The sequence below is a fragment of the Microcaecilia unicolor genome, chromosome 4 (genome assembly GCF_901765095.1).
Source record: "Microcaecilia unicolor chromosome 4, aMicUni1.1, whole genome shotgun sequence".
NCBI classification, from domain to species: Eukaryota; Metazoa; Chordata; class Amphibia; order Gymnophiona; family Siphonopidae; genus Microcaecilia; species Microcaecilia unicolor.
This window is the reverse complement of record NC_044034.1, coordinates 308,481,738-308,498,851: the sequence shown is the minus strand read 5'-3', so window position 1 is coordinate 308,498,851 and position 17,114 is coordinate 308,481,738. Positions and strand designations below refer to the sequence as shown.

The following is a 17,114-nucleotide window of genomic DNA, read 5'->3' as shown; positions in this document are numbered from 1 at the left end:
ACGCAATTTAGACGTCGCCATTTATACCAAGTTTTACTTGGTGCAAGTGCCCATGACTAAATTTAGTCACACGGACTGGCGCTCAGCGTATTCTATAAACCACACAGAAATTTAGGCTTTAACTATAAAGTACACCAAAGTTCAGGCCTAATTTTATAGAATACACCTAGGTGTATTTCATTTCGGCGCCAAATTTTTAGGCATGATATATAGAATCTAATCCTTTACGTATATCTTCCTTTCTAAATCATCATTCATACATGCGTGCATCCTGGTGGTGGCAGGTATTTTCAGCAAGTGATCCATGAGGCAACTATGTGGTTTACAGTTTCTATTACAGGTACCTTACACTGTCCTTAATGGGCTCACAATCTAAGCATTCAGGCATTGTCCTTTGGGCTATACTTTGCCTGTCTGCTTACACTGTTATCCTAGGTATATCCTTTTGTTGTTCCATTTTGGCACTGTATACAATATTTACAGTGTTGAGAGTGGTTTTTGTGACCCCTGAAGCAGGCGGGTTTGACTGTTGAAACACGGCCTCGTGTAAACATGTATACTGGCAGAAATAAACACATGTGGGTGTTATACATTTCTACATCTTTTTAGAGGTCAACCCTAGGGATCTAGGTGTCATTGATGATGATATGTTGAAACCCTCTGCTCAGTGTGTAGCGGTGGCTACGAAAGCAAATCGAATGTTAAGTATTATTAGGAAAGGAATGGAAAACAAAAATGAGGATGTTATAATGCCTTTATATCGCTACATGGTGCGATCACACCTCAAGTACTGTGTGCAGTTCTGGTCACCATGTCTCAAAAAAGATATAGTAGAATTAGAAAAAGGTACTGAGAAGAGTGACAAAAATGATAAAGGGGATGGGAAAACTTCCTTATGAGGAAAGGCTAGAGCAGCTAGGGCTGTTCAGCTTAGAGAATAATTCACTATAAACACTGTGTTCAGTTTTACATACTCCAAAAACTTTTTTTTTTTTTTTTAAATTTATTATTTATTCATTTAAACAATATTTACAAGAAACATCTTGCTTAGGAAAGTGTCATATAACTAGGAACTGTTATAAAAGGAAAATACTCTCAAAAACAAGCATATAAATCTATACACTTTCAAATTTATAAGACACTCAAGTCCATAATGGGAGATCCAAGATTTCAGGTAATCTAAGGGGAGAATTATAGTAAAGGAAAAAAGTTGCTAGGTAAATCCTTCTCTGCTAAGAAATTATACATTATTCTTTAAAGCTTCTCCATTTTAACTGAGGCTACTAATGCTGACAGATGTTCAGGTTCAGTAAATGCATATTTCTTCCCCCCTAGCCTTACTATGCACTTGCAGGGGTACCTTAAAAAGAAGGCACCCCCAAGTTCAGAATTTCTGGCTTAAGGAGTAAAAATGGTTTCCTCCGTCGACGTGTCTCCTTGGAGACATCAGGAAATAACAATATTTTGAGACCCAAAAAAGGGTTCTCTTTATTACGGAAAAAAAGGCGGAAGATCCAATTCTTATCAGGTAGTAGGGCGACAGTTGCTACCAAAGTAGCGGCTGTCACCAATTCAGAGTCAGAAGTCTCAAGCAAAAGAGAAACGTCAATAGGTTTTTCAGTCTCTTGATTCAAGTTCCTTTCTGGGACATAATAAACGGGAAAAGGGTGGAAAGTCCTTTTCCTGAACATTCAAATTTTCACGGAAATAACGTTTCAACATATCAAGAGGAAGAACATTTGGAATCCTAGGAAAGTTAACGAATCTCAGGTTATGATTTTTGGTATAATTGTCAAAAACCTCTGTTTTCCGCCTGAGATTAGTTACATCTTTTACCATCAAAGTTTGTAACGTTTCCATCTTCATAATCCTTTGATCAATTTTTTCCATTTTTTCATTTAAAACTTTAAACTCTTCCTCCTTTTTTTTCAGGTCAGTTTCAATAGTCTTTACTCTTGGTAAAAACTCTTCAGTTTGCTTAAGAAAACATTGTCCCAGGTTAGACATTAAATCCCACAGAGTATCTAAAGTCACATTCTTTGGCTTGGCCACTAACTCTTTAGGAAGTTCAAACCTTACTGAAGACTGTAAATCTGCTGCACTTCGACCCTCAGTTTCTCTCTCCTCAATAAGTGGTGGTGATATGGGCAAACTTCCCTCCATTCCTTCCCCCGATGGTAAAGACGCTTCTCCCCGAGGTTCTTCCGGGTCCCCTACTCCTTCCGAGGGAGACCCCGTCGGGTCAAAGAGGAAGGAACTGGTGCCAAGCGGTTGAGGAGGAGGAGTGCGTGCAGCGGGGCTTAAAGTTGTTTCCAGTCCGGGGAAGCCAATATCTCCCGTTCGCCGGCGTTCCCAATCGGAGGCGTTCCGCCTTCTTGTATAAGTTCCCGTGGCCTCATGAATCGATCCAGAGGACCAGGTAATGGGGATGAATGCGGGGAAGCTCTGCCCGCAATTTTCCCTCGACGTTTAGGCATCGTAAGGAACGAGGTCTAAGGCGTCCTAGCAGGGCGCAGCCATCTTGGATCTCCACCAAAAACTTTATTTTTAATTGACATGTTCCAAAAAAAAAACCAACAACCCCACTCTAAACAATTTAATTGAAGGGTTTTTTTTTGAACATGCTAATTAAAAATACAATTTGAGTAAAAGAAGGGAGGTTGGAAGGTTTTTATGCCTGTGATGAATACATGAATGGGTAGAAAAGTTTAAAGGCACCTGTCAGAAATCTGAGGCTTTTCCTTCCCATTTTTCACATATGTATGTGAATCATTTTTTTGGAGTATGTAAAACTGAACACAATGTTTAAAGTGAAGAATTGCTGTTTTGGTGATTGGTAAACACAAAAGGTGCAGGTCTGCAGGATCTGGGGGATATTGATGGGCAGAAGTGGGAAACATGTACAATCATTTGTTCCTAGTAATAAAAAAAAGAGTCAGTCATGATAGGAACCTTCATCTATTCTATCGGTCCCTATTTACCTTCCTGTTCCTTTTATTTCTCCAGTGCTACACATGGAGGGGCATAATCAAACGTGGACGCCCATCTCCATGGCTGGCCATTTCCGAGGACGGGGCCGCGAAGGGGTGGGACAGACCATATTTTCGAAAAAGATGGGCGTCCATCTTTTGTTTCGATAATACGGTTTGTGCTGGGCAAATGCATCGGATTTGGGCGGATTTGAGATGGGCGGCCTTGGTTTTCAGCAATAATGGAAACCGAAGCCGCCCATCTCAAAAACGAACAACTTGAATGCATTTGGTCGTGGGAGGGGCCAGGATTCGTAGTGCACTGGTCCCCCTCACATGCCAGGACACCAACCGGGCACCCTAGGGGGCACTTGTAAAAAGTAAAAAAAAAATTAAAATGCCTCCCAGGTGCATAGCTCCCTTACCTTGGGTGCTGAGCCCCCCAAACCCCCCCCCCCCCAAACCCACTCCCCACAACTCTACACCATTACCATAGCACTTATGGGTGAAGGAGGGCACCTAGATGTGGCTAGAGTGGGTTTGGGGGGGGGGGGGGTTGGAGTGCTCCCATTTATCACCACAAGTGTAACAGGTAGGGGGGATGGGCCTGGGTCCACCTGCCTGAAGTGCACTGCACCCACTAACAACTGCTCCAGGGACCTGCATACTGCTGTCAGGGAGCTGGGTATGACAGCTGAGACTGGCATACAGGCTGGCAAAAAAAAGTTTTTAAAGTTCTTTTTTTTTTGGTGGGAGGGGGTTAGTGACCACTGGGGGAGTCAGGGGAGGTGATCCCCGATTCCCTCCGGTGGTCATCTGGGCAGTTGGGGCACTTTTTGGGGACTTGTTCGTGAAAAAAAAAGGGTCCAAAAAAAGCGGCCCAAATTATCGCTACTGCCGCCCTTCTTTTTTCCATTATCGACCGAGGGCGCCCATCTCTCCTTGGCCGATAAACACGCCCCAGTCCCGCCTTCACCACACCTCCGACACTCCCCCATCAACTTTGTTTGTTCCCGCGACGGACTGCAGTTGGAGGTGCCCAAAGTCGGCTTTCGATTATACTGATTTGGGCGCCCATGAGAGAAGGGCGCCCATCTCCCGATTTGAAAGATGGGTGCCCATCTCTTTCGAAAATAAGCTGGTTGATTTGTATGAAAGATGCCATATGAAATTTGAAGATAACAATCAGGGGCATTGTCAAAGAGAAAGGAGCCCATCTTTTGACACAAATCGGGAGATGGGCGGCCTTCTCTCAGGGTCGCCCAAATCGGCATAATCAAAAGCCAATTTTGGGCGTCCTCAACTGCTTTCCGTCACGGGGACAACCAAAGTTCATGGGGGCATGTCAGCAGCGTACCGAAGGCGGGATGGGGGCGTGGTTAAGAGATGGGCGTCCTCAGCCGATAATGGAAAAAAGAAGGGCGTCCCTGACGAGCATTTGGCCGACTTTACTTGGTCCCTTTTTTCCACGACCAAGCCTCGAAAAAGTGCCTGAACTGACCAGATGACCACCGGAGGGAATCGGAGATGACCTCCCCTTACTCCCCCAGTGGTCACCAACCCCCTCCCACCCTAACAAATTTTAAAAACATTTTTTGCCAGCCTCTATGCCAGCCTCAAATGTCATACCCAGCTCCATGACAGCAGTATGCAGGTCTCTGAAGCAGTTTTTAGTGGGTGCAGTGCACTTCAGGCAGGTGGACCCAGGCCCATCTCCCCACCTGTTACACTTGTGGTGGTAAATATGAGCCCTCCAAAACCCACATGAAACCCACTGTACCCACATGTAGGTGCCCCCCTTCATCCCTAAGGGCTATGATAGTGGTGTACAGTTGTGGGGAGTGGGGTTTGGGGGGGGGGGGTTGGGGGGCTCAGCACCGAAGGTAAGGGAGCTATGCAGCTGGGAGCAATTTGTGAAGTCTGCTGCAGTGTCCCCTAGGGTGCCAGGTTGGTGTCCTGGCATGTCAGGGGGACCAGTGCACTATGAATGCTGGCTCTTCCCATGACCAAATGCCTTGGATTTGGTCGTTTTTGAGATGGGCATCCTCGGTTTCCATTATCGGCGAAAACTGAGGTCGGCCATCTCTAAGGTCGACTATCTCAACATTTAGATCGATCATCTCTAAGGTCGACCTAAATGTTGAGATTTGGGCATCCCTGACCGTATTATTGAAATGAAAGATGGACGCCCATCTTGTTTCGATAATATGGGATGCCCTGCCCATGCATGGGAACATCCTCAGAGATAGGCACCCTTAGAGATGGTTGTCCCCGTTCGATTATGCCCCTCCACGTCATCTTGCGGGAATCCCTTCAGGTGTTAAACCCATCAGATTTCCATGGCGCCTTCCACTTACCTGCTCCCCACAGTTTATTGCATTGGTTGTCTAGGTAGGTGCATTGTCCCAGGTAACAGTACCCCTCTCCATTTTTGCATGGGTACCCATTAACACGGAAACTATTAGTTGGACAGTTGGGTGAGTCACCGTTACACATGTCAGCGATGTCACAGTCATTTTTGACTTCTCTGCACACTTTCCCAGCGCTCACAATCTGTAGGCAAGAACAGACAATAGCTGATGGTCTTGCCAAGCACTAATGCAAAGAAGTGCAGCCTACACGGATCTTTTCTACTGAAGCAATAGCCATCATTTTTGAATTTTCAGCCACGTCTGTCTCATTTTCAGTATAGAATTGGCATAGTTGCAGGCCTCTGGTAGACAGAGAGAAGCAGCAGGAAAGTTGAAGCTATAGAAGCTGGGGTTGGGGAGAGAGTTAGAATCTTGCTTTGGTAATAAGGATGTCTGAGCCAAGAGGCACCTACTTATTTTGTTATGAAACAACAGGAGTAACATGGGAGTAGAAAGATGATATAACTACAGAGGTGCAAAAAGCAGTAAAAGTAATGTTGTGCAGCATATTATGCCATACTTTGTATTGTCTGAATATTTTTACTGCTGCAATTGTCTATTGCTTATGTTAGACTTATTCTTGCTGTACACCGCCTTAGTGAATTTCGTTAAAAAGGCGGTAAATAAATCCTAAGAAATAAAATAAATAAAGAGTTTCAGCAAAGTGATTGGTCAATATCAAGAAAATTATAGGAAGTTACTGCCATACATTTTGGATTACCATCTGTTAGATGATTGCACATTACATTGGGGTTCTTTGAAACATATGCATTTAATTCAAAACAAATAAATAATTATGAGATCACACCCATTTTCAGTAACTATCAGATCAGCATAGTGATGCCACTGAATATAGGTGTAGAAAACACACTAATTTCTTATCATGTATGGAAGCCTATATAGTGAGGATATCACATGCAAATTTGTGATTTAATATTAATATAGTAAATGATTGCAGACAAACACCAGTGTAGCCAATCCAGGCTGTCCAGAAAGGTGGCTAGAGTTGTAACTGCCACTCTTTGCATGTTATCCCACTTTTGTTTAGGCTTGTAACTGCCACTCCATTCAGGTTACCCCCCTCTGAGATTAATTCTTTAAGTTTACTGTGTACCCATAGCTAGGTACCCAAAGAGTGCCTGTAGGAGACTATTCAATAAAGGAAATCAGGCAACTACCTCAGGGCCATCGAGGGGGGGGGGGGGGGGGGCAGGAAGGCAAAATTCCCCAGGCCCGGGCCTCCAAGGCCCGTCTCCTTTACAATATGTTATTCAATTAGGGGCGGGCAACAATAAAAAATGTTAATCAAAATTAATCGTGGTATTAAAATTTTTAATCACATCGTTAGAGCTTGTTGGTACTGGTAAATTCCCACTGCATGTAAATTTTTTAAACCTGCTGAATATAATGAAAAGTTGCATTTGCACACTTCCTTCCCACAGCACATTGCTCCCCCTCTCCTCCATATTCTTTTCTGCTGCATCCTTCCCCTTCAGCTCCCATTCTGCTGCTAAACCTGTTACCCCTGTCACACAGGCACTCATTTCTCTCCTGTACTACTGCTGACACTCCCCCCCCCCCAGTACACAAGTCTAGAATCCACCCCCTGCATTTATCTTAACATTTATCTGGGTTTTCATAGGGTCTCCGGCAGTGATTCCCACATGCTACTTGCAATTGACACTGATGTTGTCTCCCTGTTATGTTATGTCAATGTGAAATAGGATAGGCAGGGGAGAGCAAGCAATGCCGGGCAACAGACGGGAGTTAAAAATCTAGATCATGATTAAAAAATTTAATCGTAGTTAAAGAAAAATAAAAAAAACGTACTCGCATTAATAGTGCACTAAATGCCCACCCTTAATAGATACATCTTGACTTAATTACAATAGCTAGGGTTCTCCAACTAGCATAGCAAGTGGCAGGATCCTTAACTGGAAGCTAGACAGTTGACAGTTCAAATCCTAAGATCGCCAGCTGCTAAATAGACTGGAACATTGTGTAAAACCTTCACAGATCTTAATGGGTATCAGTTGACCAAAAGAAATATTGAAGTTTTCTATTTCTTAAGGACTGAAATTTGGATTGAAAAGTGCCAGTCAAATATGTCTAAAAAGGCAGCATAACTAAAATACCAAGTTAGATCATGTCCCTGAATTTCATTCCTTATGAACCACAAATTGCTGCACCTTTAAATTTCTGTGCCTCAAATGTATTGAACATTTACTGAATGATGATGATGATGGTAATGTTCCTCCTCTGCTTTCCATGTCAGTGAAGAGTGCTGTGATGATTCTACTTCCATTCACCCTTGTAGTAGCTGCTTGTATGTTTTTGGAGTTCAGAGACTGGGATAACTGCTTGCTGGTAGCAGGCATTTGCCGGCAGACTCTGTGACTCTGAGAAGCACATCAACACTTGCCAAACAAATTGGCACCACATCTAGAACAGGTTTTTTCCTAGCACATAGTCCAAAAGAAAATACCTCACCTGACAGTTCTCACAGCATTCCCCATGGGCGCACTTGGCTTCTCCCTTCAAGGTACAGGTATTTGCATCACAACAGGGATTGACACACTCCTGCCAATTAACAAAAGATAATACTATCAAGTATTTTTACTCTTTTCAACCTAATGCAATGAGGTTCAGGATGTCTGTCCCTCTGCCCTTCTGTCAAGGGTCAAAACACTGTGACTCTTTGAACAGTTAACAAATAGGACCAAATCTGGCATGGCAGAAAAGTGGGAGAAGGACACATTTAGTTAAAAAGTCCTGAGAAAAAAAAAATAAGGCACAGTGCATTTGTGTGGGGAGGCAGTACCAGGAGCTGCAGCACAGGAACACAGGGGGGTAATATCTAGCTGATAGCAGTAAGCGGCTTTTAAGTCGATCACAGCTGTGGGCTAAACTAACCCCAGATATTCAATGAGATGGAATGCATGGTTCCTGGCACTGAGTATGTGGCTATGGGGGCCTTTTACAAAGCAGCGGAAAGCCCAATGTGGGCTTACCGCTCGCTAAAACGGAAGTAGCGCTGGGCTACCACAGCAGCCCGGTGGTAGTTCCCATCCCCAGCACTTGCCAATTCTGGCGCTCAAAATATTTTTATTTTTGTAGCGCTGGTGTGTAGCCGGTGGTAATCACTGCCCAGTTACCACTGGCTTAGCACAGGAGCCCTTACCGCCACCTCAACGAGTAGCGGTAAGTGTTCCTCCTGAAATGGACGCGCGGTAAGTGCTTCACTTGCCGCATGGCCATTTCTTTAAAAAAAGAAAGACCTGCCTTTTACCCACTGCGGTACAAGGGGCCTCATCGCGCATCAAAAACACACACCGATGCCAGCACAGGCCCCCTTTTGCTGCAGCTTCATAAAAGGACCCCTATATGTGCTGACCTGGAAGCCTTTTTGCTGTCCTAACTTTATGCACTTACTTAGCCAGTTAACGGACTGAATATGGCCACTAACCATTTAAGTTCTGGCTCCGCCCATCCTCCACCTCCAGACCAAATCTAATTTACTCAGTAAGGGAATGGTCAGTTAGTACAGATATTCAGCTGCACTATCCAGTTAAGTGCCACTGAACAGCAGTGGCCAGCCAGCTCAACAGACCTTAAGCAGGCAGGACACTCTCCAACCTCATTAAACCCTTTTGAATATTGACCCCTTAATGATTACTGCTCCTTTGAAACTCTTGTCTCCGCTCTTATTTATAGACACCCACAGAGCTAAAAGAAATACACACATATACATACAAGCATAACTACACAAATATAGATATATACACAGATATAAACACACACACATAGTTGTGTGCAGCCCAAATGTGCATAAAACGTAGAGATCAGAATTGAGACATCCAGATTAGGACATGCTCAATTCCATTGGTATTTTAGAAAAGGATCCAATGACACAGAGCCTTTTCTAAAAGACCCATAGGAGTGTATGTGTATGCATGAGAGCAGTCAATGGAACAAAGAGAAAAGGGGTCCCACATCTTCCACAAAACACAAGCAAACCAAAACAAGGGTGGAAGAGGACAAAATCCAAATGACCAAACAAACAGCTGAGCAGGAGCTTAAAAAAATAAAGTTTATTGGGACCCAACACGGTCTGTGTTTCGGCAAAAGTGCCTTCTTCAGGAGTCTAAAAACATAAAATTGATTTGCAAATGTATAATTTAGAAGTACAATAAAACAATATTTAAAACATAAAATAACACTACAGAAATTAATATAATAATCATAATAAAAATGTTAATAATAGTAAAAACATATAGAGATAATAATATAGACATGATATTATTAATGACATACAAAGCGTTACAAAATTAAATATAAGTTTTCACATAAGTACATAAGTACATAAGTAATGCCATACTGGGAAAAGACCAAGGGTCCATCGAGCCCAGCATCCTGTCCACGACAGCGGCCAATCCAGGCCAAGGGCACCTGGCAAGCTTCCCAAACGTACAAACATTCTATACATGTTATTCCTGGAATTTTGGAGTTTTCCAAGTCCGTTTAGTAGCGATTTATGGACTTGTCCTTTAGGAAACCGTCCAACCCCTTTTTAAACTCTGCTAAGCTAACCGCCTTCACCACTTTCTCCGGCAACGAATTCCAGAGTTTAATTACACGTTGGGTGAAGAAAAATTTTCTCCGATTTGTTTTAAATTTACTACACTGTAGTTTCATCGCATGCCCCCTAGTCCTAGTATTTTTGGAAAGCGTGAACAGACGCTTCACATCCACCTGTTCCACTCCACTCATTATTTTATATACCCCTATCATGTCTCCCCTCAGCCGTCTCTTCTCCAAGCTGTATAGCCCTAGCCTCCTTAGTCTTTCTTCATAGGGAAGTCGTCCCATCCCCGCTATCATTTTAGTCGCCCTTCGCTGCACCTTTTCCAATTCTACTATATCTTTCTTGAGATGCGGCGACCAGAATTGAACACAATACTCAAGGTGCGGTCGCACCATGGAGCGATACAACGGCATTATAACATCCTCACACCTGTTTTCCATACCTTTCCTGATAATACCCAACATTCTATTCGCTTTCTTAGCCGCAGCAGCACACTGAGCAGAAGGTTTCAGTGTGTTATCGACGACGACACCCAGATCCCTTTCTTGGTCCGTAACTCCTAACGTGGAACCTTGCATGACGTAGCTATAATTCGGGTTCTTTTTTCTCACATGCATCACCTTGCACTTGCTCACATTAAACATCATCTGCCATTTAGCCGCCCAGTCTCCCAGTCTCGTAAGGTCCTCTTGTAATTTTTCACAATCCTGTCGCGATTTAACGACTTTGAATAACTTTGTGTCATCAGCAAATTTAATTACCTCGCTAGTTACTCCCATCTCTAAATCATTTATAAATATATTAAAAAGCAGCGGTCCTAGCATGGACCCCTGAGGAACCCCACTAACTATCCTTCTCCATTGTGAATAGGAATATCCTCAATAGCATGAAATTGTAAATACAGGTACCATATGGTCATAAGGACTAAATATAGTGACAACACAGTAAGATAATTCTAGTGAAACAAAAAGATATAGCTGCATGGTAGGCTCCATCTTTTGTTAACATGATATAATTTAATAAATAATAATGCCATAATATGATTGTCTCATCCGGAGGAATTAATACATTTTTGTAATATATGTAATTGAATAACTGTTTTTGCTCAGTTGGTTATGCATGAGAACAGCCATTTCACAGCCATGACAAAAATGGAGAAACTCAGCAATTTACACCTGTAAGTTGGTATTTCACAATTTAACACATGTAAATGTCGACACACATGCATTTGAACCATTTTGCAAACCTATCTATATAAATGCTGCTAATTAACTACAGAGGACACAATCTCTGTTTTCAACTTAAATAATGCAGATCTCAGGGTGCAGTCAATGGGTGAGATAGGTGATGGCCGCATGCAGCCTGTAGTATCTGCTGCTTTTCTGTTGTAAATGGAGTTCTTTGTTCTATTTCTTGTTTTAATAGTACTGTAAACTGCTTTGTTGCCAAGGGAAAGAGGTAGTAGAGCAAGTTTTAATAAAAATACACAGAGACACAGACCCAGACGCGCGCGCGCGCGCGCACACACACACACAAGGCTGGAAAGAATTTCCTGAACCATGCTTCAAATGCTTTCCGATGTTTTAGGATTAATTATTCACTGTTTAAAATCAAAGCTATATATCTAATATCCTAACTTACTAACCTTGGTTAATGTACATCAAGACGAGTTATTTAATACAAGTTCTATTATTTTCAGTGGGGCCTATTTACCAGGGGGGGGGGGCAAGTTATCAACATGGGTTGCTATTAAGACTGGTTAATTTACTGTTAATCTGGATTATTAGTAACTAGGTTTTACTGCCTAAAAGGGAACTTGTGCTAAAATAGCATCAGATAGTGCTAAAATAACCCATCTTAACAGTAGCCCACATTGATAACTATGTCCCTAACTGCCTGATATTCAGCCCATGGTGGTCAGCATTTTTTAAAACTCTGGCTGCTGCGTGTGTTTCTAGGCCTGGATATTAAGCGCTGGGCTATAAATCGGATATGGGCACAGAATATACAGTTCTTTGGCAGTTGCCTATTATTACCTCACATCATCTGTATTCAATGCCGGTAACTGGATAGCTATCTGGGAAAGTTAGAAAGCCTTTTCTGTGGTCTAACTTGCTTGGATCATTATCTGGGCACTGATACTAAATATCAGTGGTGCCTGGATAACTTCTGGTATGCCTTGGCCCCGCCCCGACATTACCTGGATAGTGCCAGGGTATTCAGCAGCATGATCCGGTTAAGTGCCATTGAATATCTGGTCAGGACCCAGTCTATAGGAATTAACCAGACACAGGGCTGCCGAGAGGGGGGGCGGGGCAAAATTCCCTGGGCCTGGCCTCCAAGGCGCTGGCAAGTTTCTTCCTGCCTGCTTGCTTCCAGGTTTGTCCTCTCCTGCTCCTGCATGCTGCCCAGGACCTGGATGACTGCATTAGTGCGATATTCTGTTAATGTAATCATCCAGATCTTGACTCCCGGCATTGACAGGAGCAGGCGAGGACAGATTGTGGGAGCAGGCAGGAAGAGGCTTGCCGTTGCCGGGCCCCTCCTTGGAGGCAGAGTCAGAAAGGTAAGACGGGCGGGAGGGAGTGGTGGCATGAGTGAATGTGTGTGGGGAGGGGGGGCGGTGTAAGTGGGAGGTGGCACGAGTAGGAGGGTGGCACGTGGCGGTCCGGTTCTGCTCCAGACCTGGCTGTGTCTCTCGGCGGCCCTGACCAGGCAGGAGCCATCCTATTTGGTTAACTCCCATTGGATTTTGACCCCTAAGTGCATAACTCATATTAAGCTATTAACATAGGTTAATTAATGAGGCCCTCAGTTTGGAACTGAGGCAATAGAGGGCAAACTGACTTGCTTAAGTCAAAAGTGGTATCTCTGAGAGTTTGTTTATCGTTTATTTCACTTGATATACCATTTCTCTTGTAATCAAAACAAAACAGTTTACAGTAGCAAATAAAACAATTAAAACAAACAGAACATAAAAACAAAGGAACACCATTATTTGATAGTAAAGCTCAAGCACTCAAGACCAGGGTCTTCATTAGCACAAACCTTCACCAGACTCAAAACAATCACAAACATTTCTAAAGTCCAGATTCAACTATATTTATCAATATAAATTAGCAAGTGCTTTTTCCTGTTCCCATTGCAAAAGATCGATCAGATAAACTGAATAACTCATAAGCTGAATTGAAGATAATTTATTGTCCAAAAGCCAAATTGAAAAAAAAAATAAGATTTCAATAGTACTCTGAAAGACTTATATGAATCTTCAAGCCTCAGATGCTGAGGAAGTGAGCTACAGAGGGCTGGGGCAAGGAAGAAAAAAAAAAATCAGCCGAGCGAGTTGATTCCCATCATGCTTTTGAGGGGGGTAGAAGGACCAGCCTATTATCAGTTAGAGAGGGAAGCATATGAGAAGGTGTGTAAGGAACAATATGGGTTGCTAGGTAGGAAGAAATGGCTGTGTGCAGAATTTTATAAGTCATTGTAAGGATTTTGTATATGATCCAATACTCAATGGGAGGGCAATGCAAAGCGCTGTGGTAGAGGAGAAATATGATCATATCATTTTACGTTACATATAATGCGTGCTGCGGTACTGAGTAATGCTTGGAGATGTTTGAGATTAGCCCTTGTGACACCTGCACAGATAGAATTACAGTTGTCACAGCGAGAGTTTATGTAGGAATAGTACAAAGAACACAATGAGGGTAAATCCAAAATGTAACGGACTGCTCTTAGACGACGAAGAAAGAAAAAGTCTGATTTCACAACTTGAGATATTTGAGGGGTGAATGACAAAGCAGAATCCAGAAATATCCCTAAATATCTAAATGAAGAAACAAGAGTTACTTGTCTATAAAATAGCACCGGTATCAGGGAAGGAGTAAAAGAGGAAGATCCCTTGATCCAACAGGCCGTTGTCTTTTCGGGATTGAGAATCAAGCGATGTTCCTTAAGCCAGTTGGCTACTTTTTGCAAACAATCTTGAAGACGGCCTAGGTTGGGGGGGATGTCAGAGTAGAGTAGTAGACCAGAAAAAAATCACAGCCTATTAGTAAGCATTAATGCCATAGGTCTGAATAAGTAGTGCAAGAAGACTTACAAAAATATTGAAAAGAGAAGGTGAGAGAACTGAACCCTGAGGAGCACCACAGGACAGTGAATGAGAGGAAGAGATAGATGTTTGTTGAACTACTATAAAAGACTGATTCTCCAAAAAAGAAATGAACCACTGCAGTACCGTCTCCGAAAAACGCAGTGAAGCTAAATGTGAAAGAAGAAGCGAGTAGTCAATAAGATCAAAATCAGCCAATAGATCCAAAGATGCAGGATCTTGGCCTGTGTGGTCCTAAGCTCACTGCTCAAACCAAAATGCTACTGTTTTATAGACTTGCTCAATAAACAAGGAAATGCAGCTTTGTATTCTAATAGTCTTGTCTAAAATGTGAATTGTTATAGGTTACAAGTAAGTTCTAGCAATCAAACTGCTCATGAGAATGGCATGAGACTATGGCCTTTATGTTAGAAGCTTTCTTATATGTAAATGTCAGCATCTAAACATTTAGAGAGTCCTAGATGTATAAATGCCATTTCAGAACAGGGGCTATTCATACTTGGGGAATCTAACTACGTACAGAATTCAAGGGAACCATGTGTATGGTAGGGACAAGGATTGTCCTGAGGGAGCCTACAGTATAAACATGGATTCTCCATTTCACATAGGGAATCCACATTTGAACAGAAAATGATAGACATCAGTAAATATAGCTGCCCCAAGACTCATATCAGTACACATCTGGTCTTTCTTATTCATACAACCTGCTGTCTTTGGGCTCCCCAACAATGTCCCCAACATCTTTTCTCCCTTCTTGGCTTCATCCCCTCTTTACGATGACCACTCTGATGCCAACACCTCAATGGCAGCCCCCACCTAATGGCAGCCCCATCAATGGAAGTTTTCACCTTGAGGCAACTCCCCTATGTGAGCAATCTCCCATGGAACCTCCAAGGGTCTAAGGTGGCAGAATGAGGACTCCCCGACATATCCCCCCCCCACTCCCCATTCCCAACCCATTTACCAGGCTTACCAGGGGTCCCTGGGGTCTGGTGGGACATGAACGATGCTCACTTGCACCCGCCTCAGTGATTGGGTTCTGCAAAATGGCCACTGAGACTTCTAATGGTAATTTCAGGGTTCAAACTTCCATAAGTGGGCAGATATCTATCATTTCTTCTCAGTAACACAATATGTTTACACAAGCAACATCATGTGAAAGTTAGACTTACCCCTGAATTTCCACAGTCACACTGCTCTCCACGTTCAACAAAGCCGTTCCCACACACAGGGTTTGCTATAATGTCTGTTTCCAAAGGCTTGTTCCTGATGCACTCAGGCATTCGGTTCAAAATATAATCATTAAAATTCTGATGGCTACAGGAACTGAATTCCCTAGGGGTGTTGTAACTGTACAGACCAATGGATAAAAGCATGCTTAATTCATAATTCATTGTGCACATGTATCACTATTATAATGCATGATTTGAGTCTGTATTAGTTTAGCTTAAGTTTCTAAAAAGTGACATCTGTGCATATTTTTAAAGCATTTAAAAAATGAAAACAAAACATCTCTTGGATACTCCATGCAGACAGTGTGGTTTGTTCTTTCTATGACATCTTCATCACATATTTCAAACCTCCCCCTCAAACATGGCAAAACTAACATAATCACAAGGCCTTCATTATCAGAAGCAGTAGCAACTTTTGATATTTGCCTTGGTTTTTACTGCTTCGGGTTTTGTGATGCCTATTGGGCACCTCTCCTTCTTAAGGGGGTTTATGTTTAATGTTTGTGAACTGTGCATTTCTCACACAGTTCATTTGGTCAGTTGACTTTTCCTGGAGTACTACAAAAATCCAAAATAACTGGGAATATATCTGGGCTGCAAGTGGCTATGCTAGCTGTAACTTATTTAAAAAGAACACACATATCAATATCATGGAACCCTAGGCATAACTCCGAGCACTATAGGCCATCCAGCATACATTAGCAATGAAATGAGAAAAACTCAAATGCTGATGTTCTATTTGTAGGATTCGATCCTGACTAAAATTTCAATATTAAAACATTGCTTTACCTGTGAGTAGTAGAGGATTGAAAGTAATCAAAATAGTTTTGTATTTCCCAAGATATTATTGGCAATAATGTTTTTCAGGTCTTTCTAATATTTGCTCCACCCAATAATATTACAACATTAGTCAACTAGGCCATTGTTATCAGAAGCAATACATAAAAACTAGCAAAAGCTATTGTAACTGTGTGCAGAGCACTGTTATTAGCACTATATAAAAGTGAGACTGTATTTCCCAAGGAGGTGTAATAAGTCAGGAGATGGCAGAAGCATTCTTGGCCCATTCTGTGGGTTGAAGCCAGTAGGCGGAGCTTGCCGCCATATTGAGTTACCCAAACCAATAGCAAACACTTAATACATCAATGGCAAACGTTTATTAGAAATAACAGACTGTCTATGCATGGTCCATCTGTTAAAAGTCTAAAGCTGTTCCAGTTAGTACTACTACTATAAATCATTTCTATAGCGCTACTAGTCGTACGCAGCGCTTCACAATTTAATATGAAGAAAAGACTGTCCATGCTCAAAAGAGCTTACAATCTAAATCAGGACAGACAGACAGGACAAATAAGGGATAAGAGTAGGAGAGACAGATAGGAAATATGGGGAAAGGGACTAATGAAGAGAGGAAGACAAGATAAAGTTAGATAGGCAGTGCCTTAAAAGGTGGATTTGCCAGGTACTTGTGACCTGGATTGGCCACTGTTGGAAACAAGATGCTAGGCTTGATGGACCTTCGGTCTGTCCCAGTATGGCAATACTTATGTACTTACGGAGGACAAAGGATTAAAAAAAAATTACTTGCCATTTATATCCCACATTATTCCAAGCAAACTCGGGTTCAATGTGGCTTGAAAATACAGTGAGACAGAGTAATAGAATTCAGTAACATCATGGGAGCAAGTAGATGGGTATGTATGAAACATTTGACACAGTTCAGTGCAGTGGAGAGCCAGGAAGCCATGGCTTGACAGGAGCCCATGGTGTGCTAACAGGAAGCGACAATGGAGAGGCAGA

At 42.5% G+C, this 17,114-nt stretch overlaps 1 protein-coding gene across 2 annotated transcripts in view; it reads right to left on the bottom strand.

Moving 5' to 3' along the window:
* Positions 1–17,114, bottom strand: part of LOC115469316 (zinc metalloproteinase-disintegrin-like NaMP) — a 126,444-nt gene that overhangs the window by 52,196 nt on the left and 57,134 nt on the right. For both annotated transcript variants that reach the window (XM_030201822.1, XM_030201823.1), the window contains exons 12-14: positions 15,255–15,432; positions 7,871–7,960; positions 5,327–5,522 (exon numbers count right to left, since the gene is read on the bottom strand). In XM_030201822.1, coding sequence (XP_030057682.1) covers positions 5,327–5,522; positions 7,871–7,960; positions 15,255–15,432 — 464 coding nt within the window. The remainder of the gene's footprint in view (positions 1–5,326; positions 5,523–7,870; positions 7,961–15,254; positions 15,433–17,114) is intronic.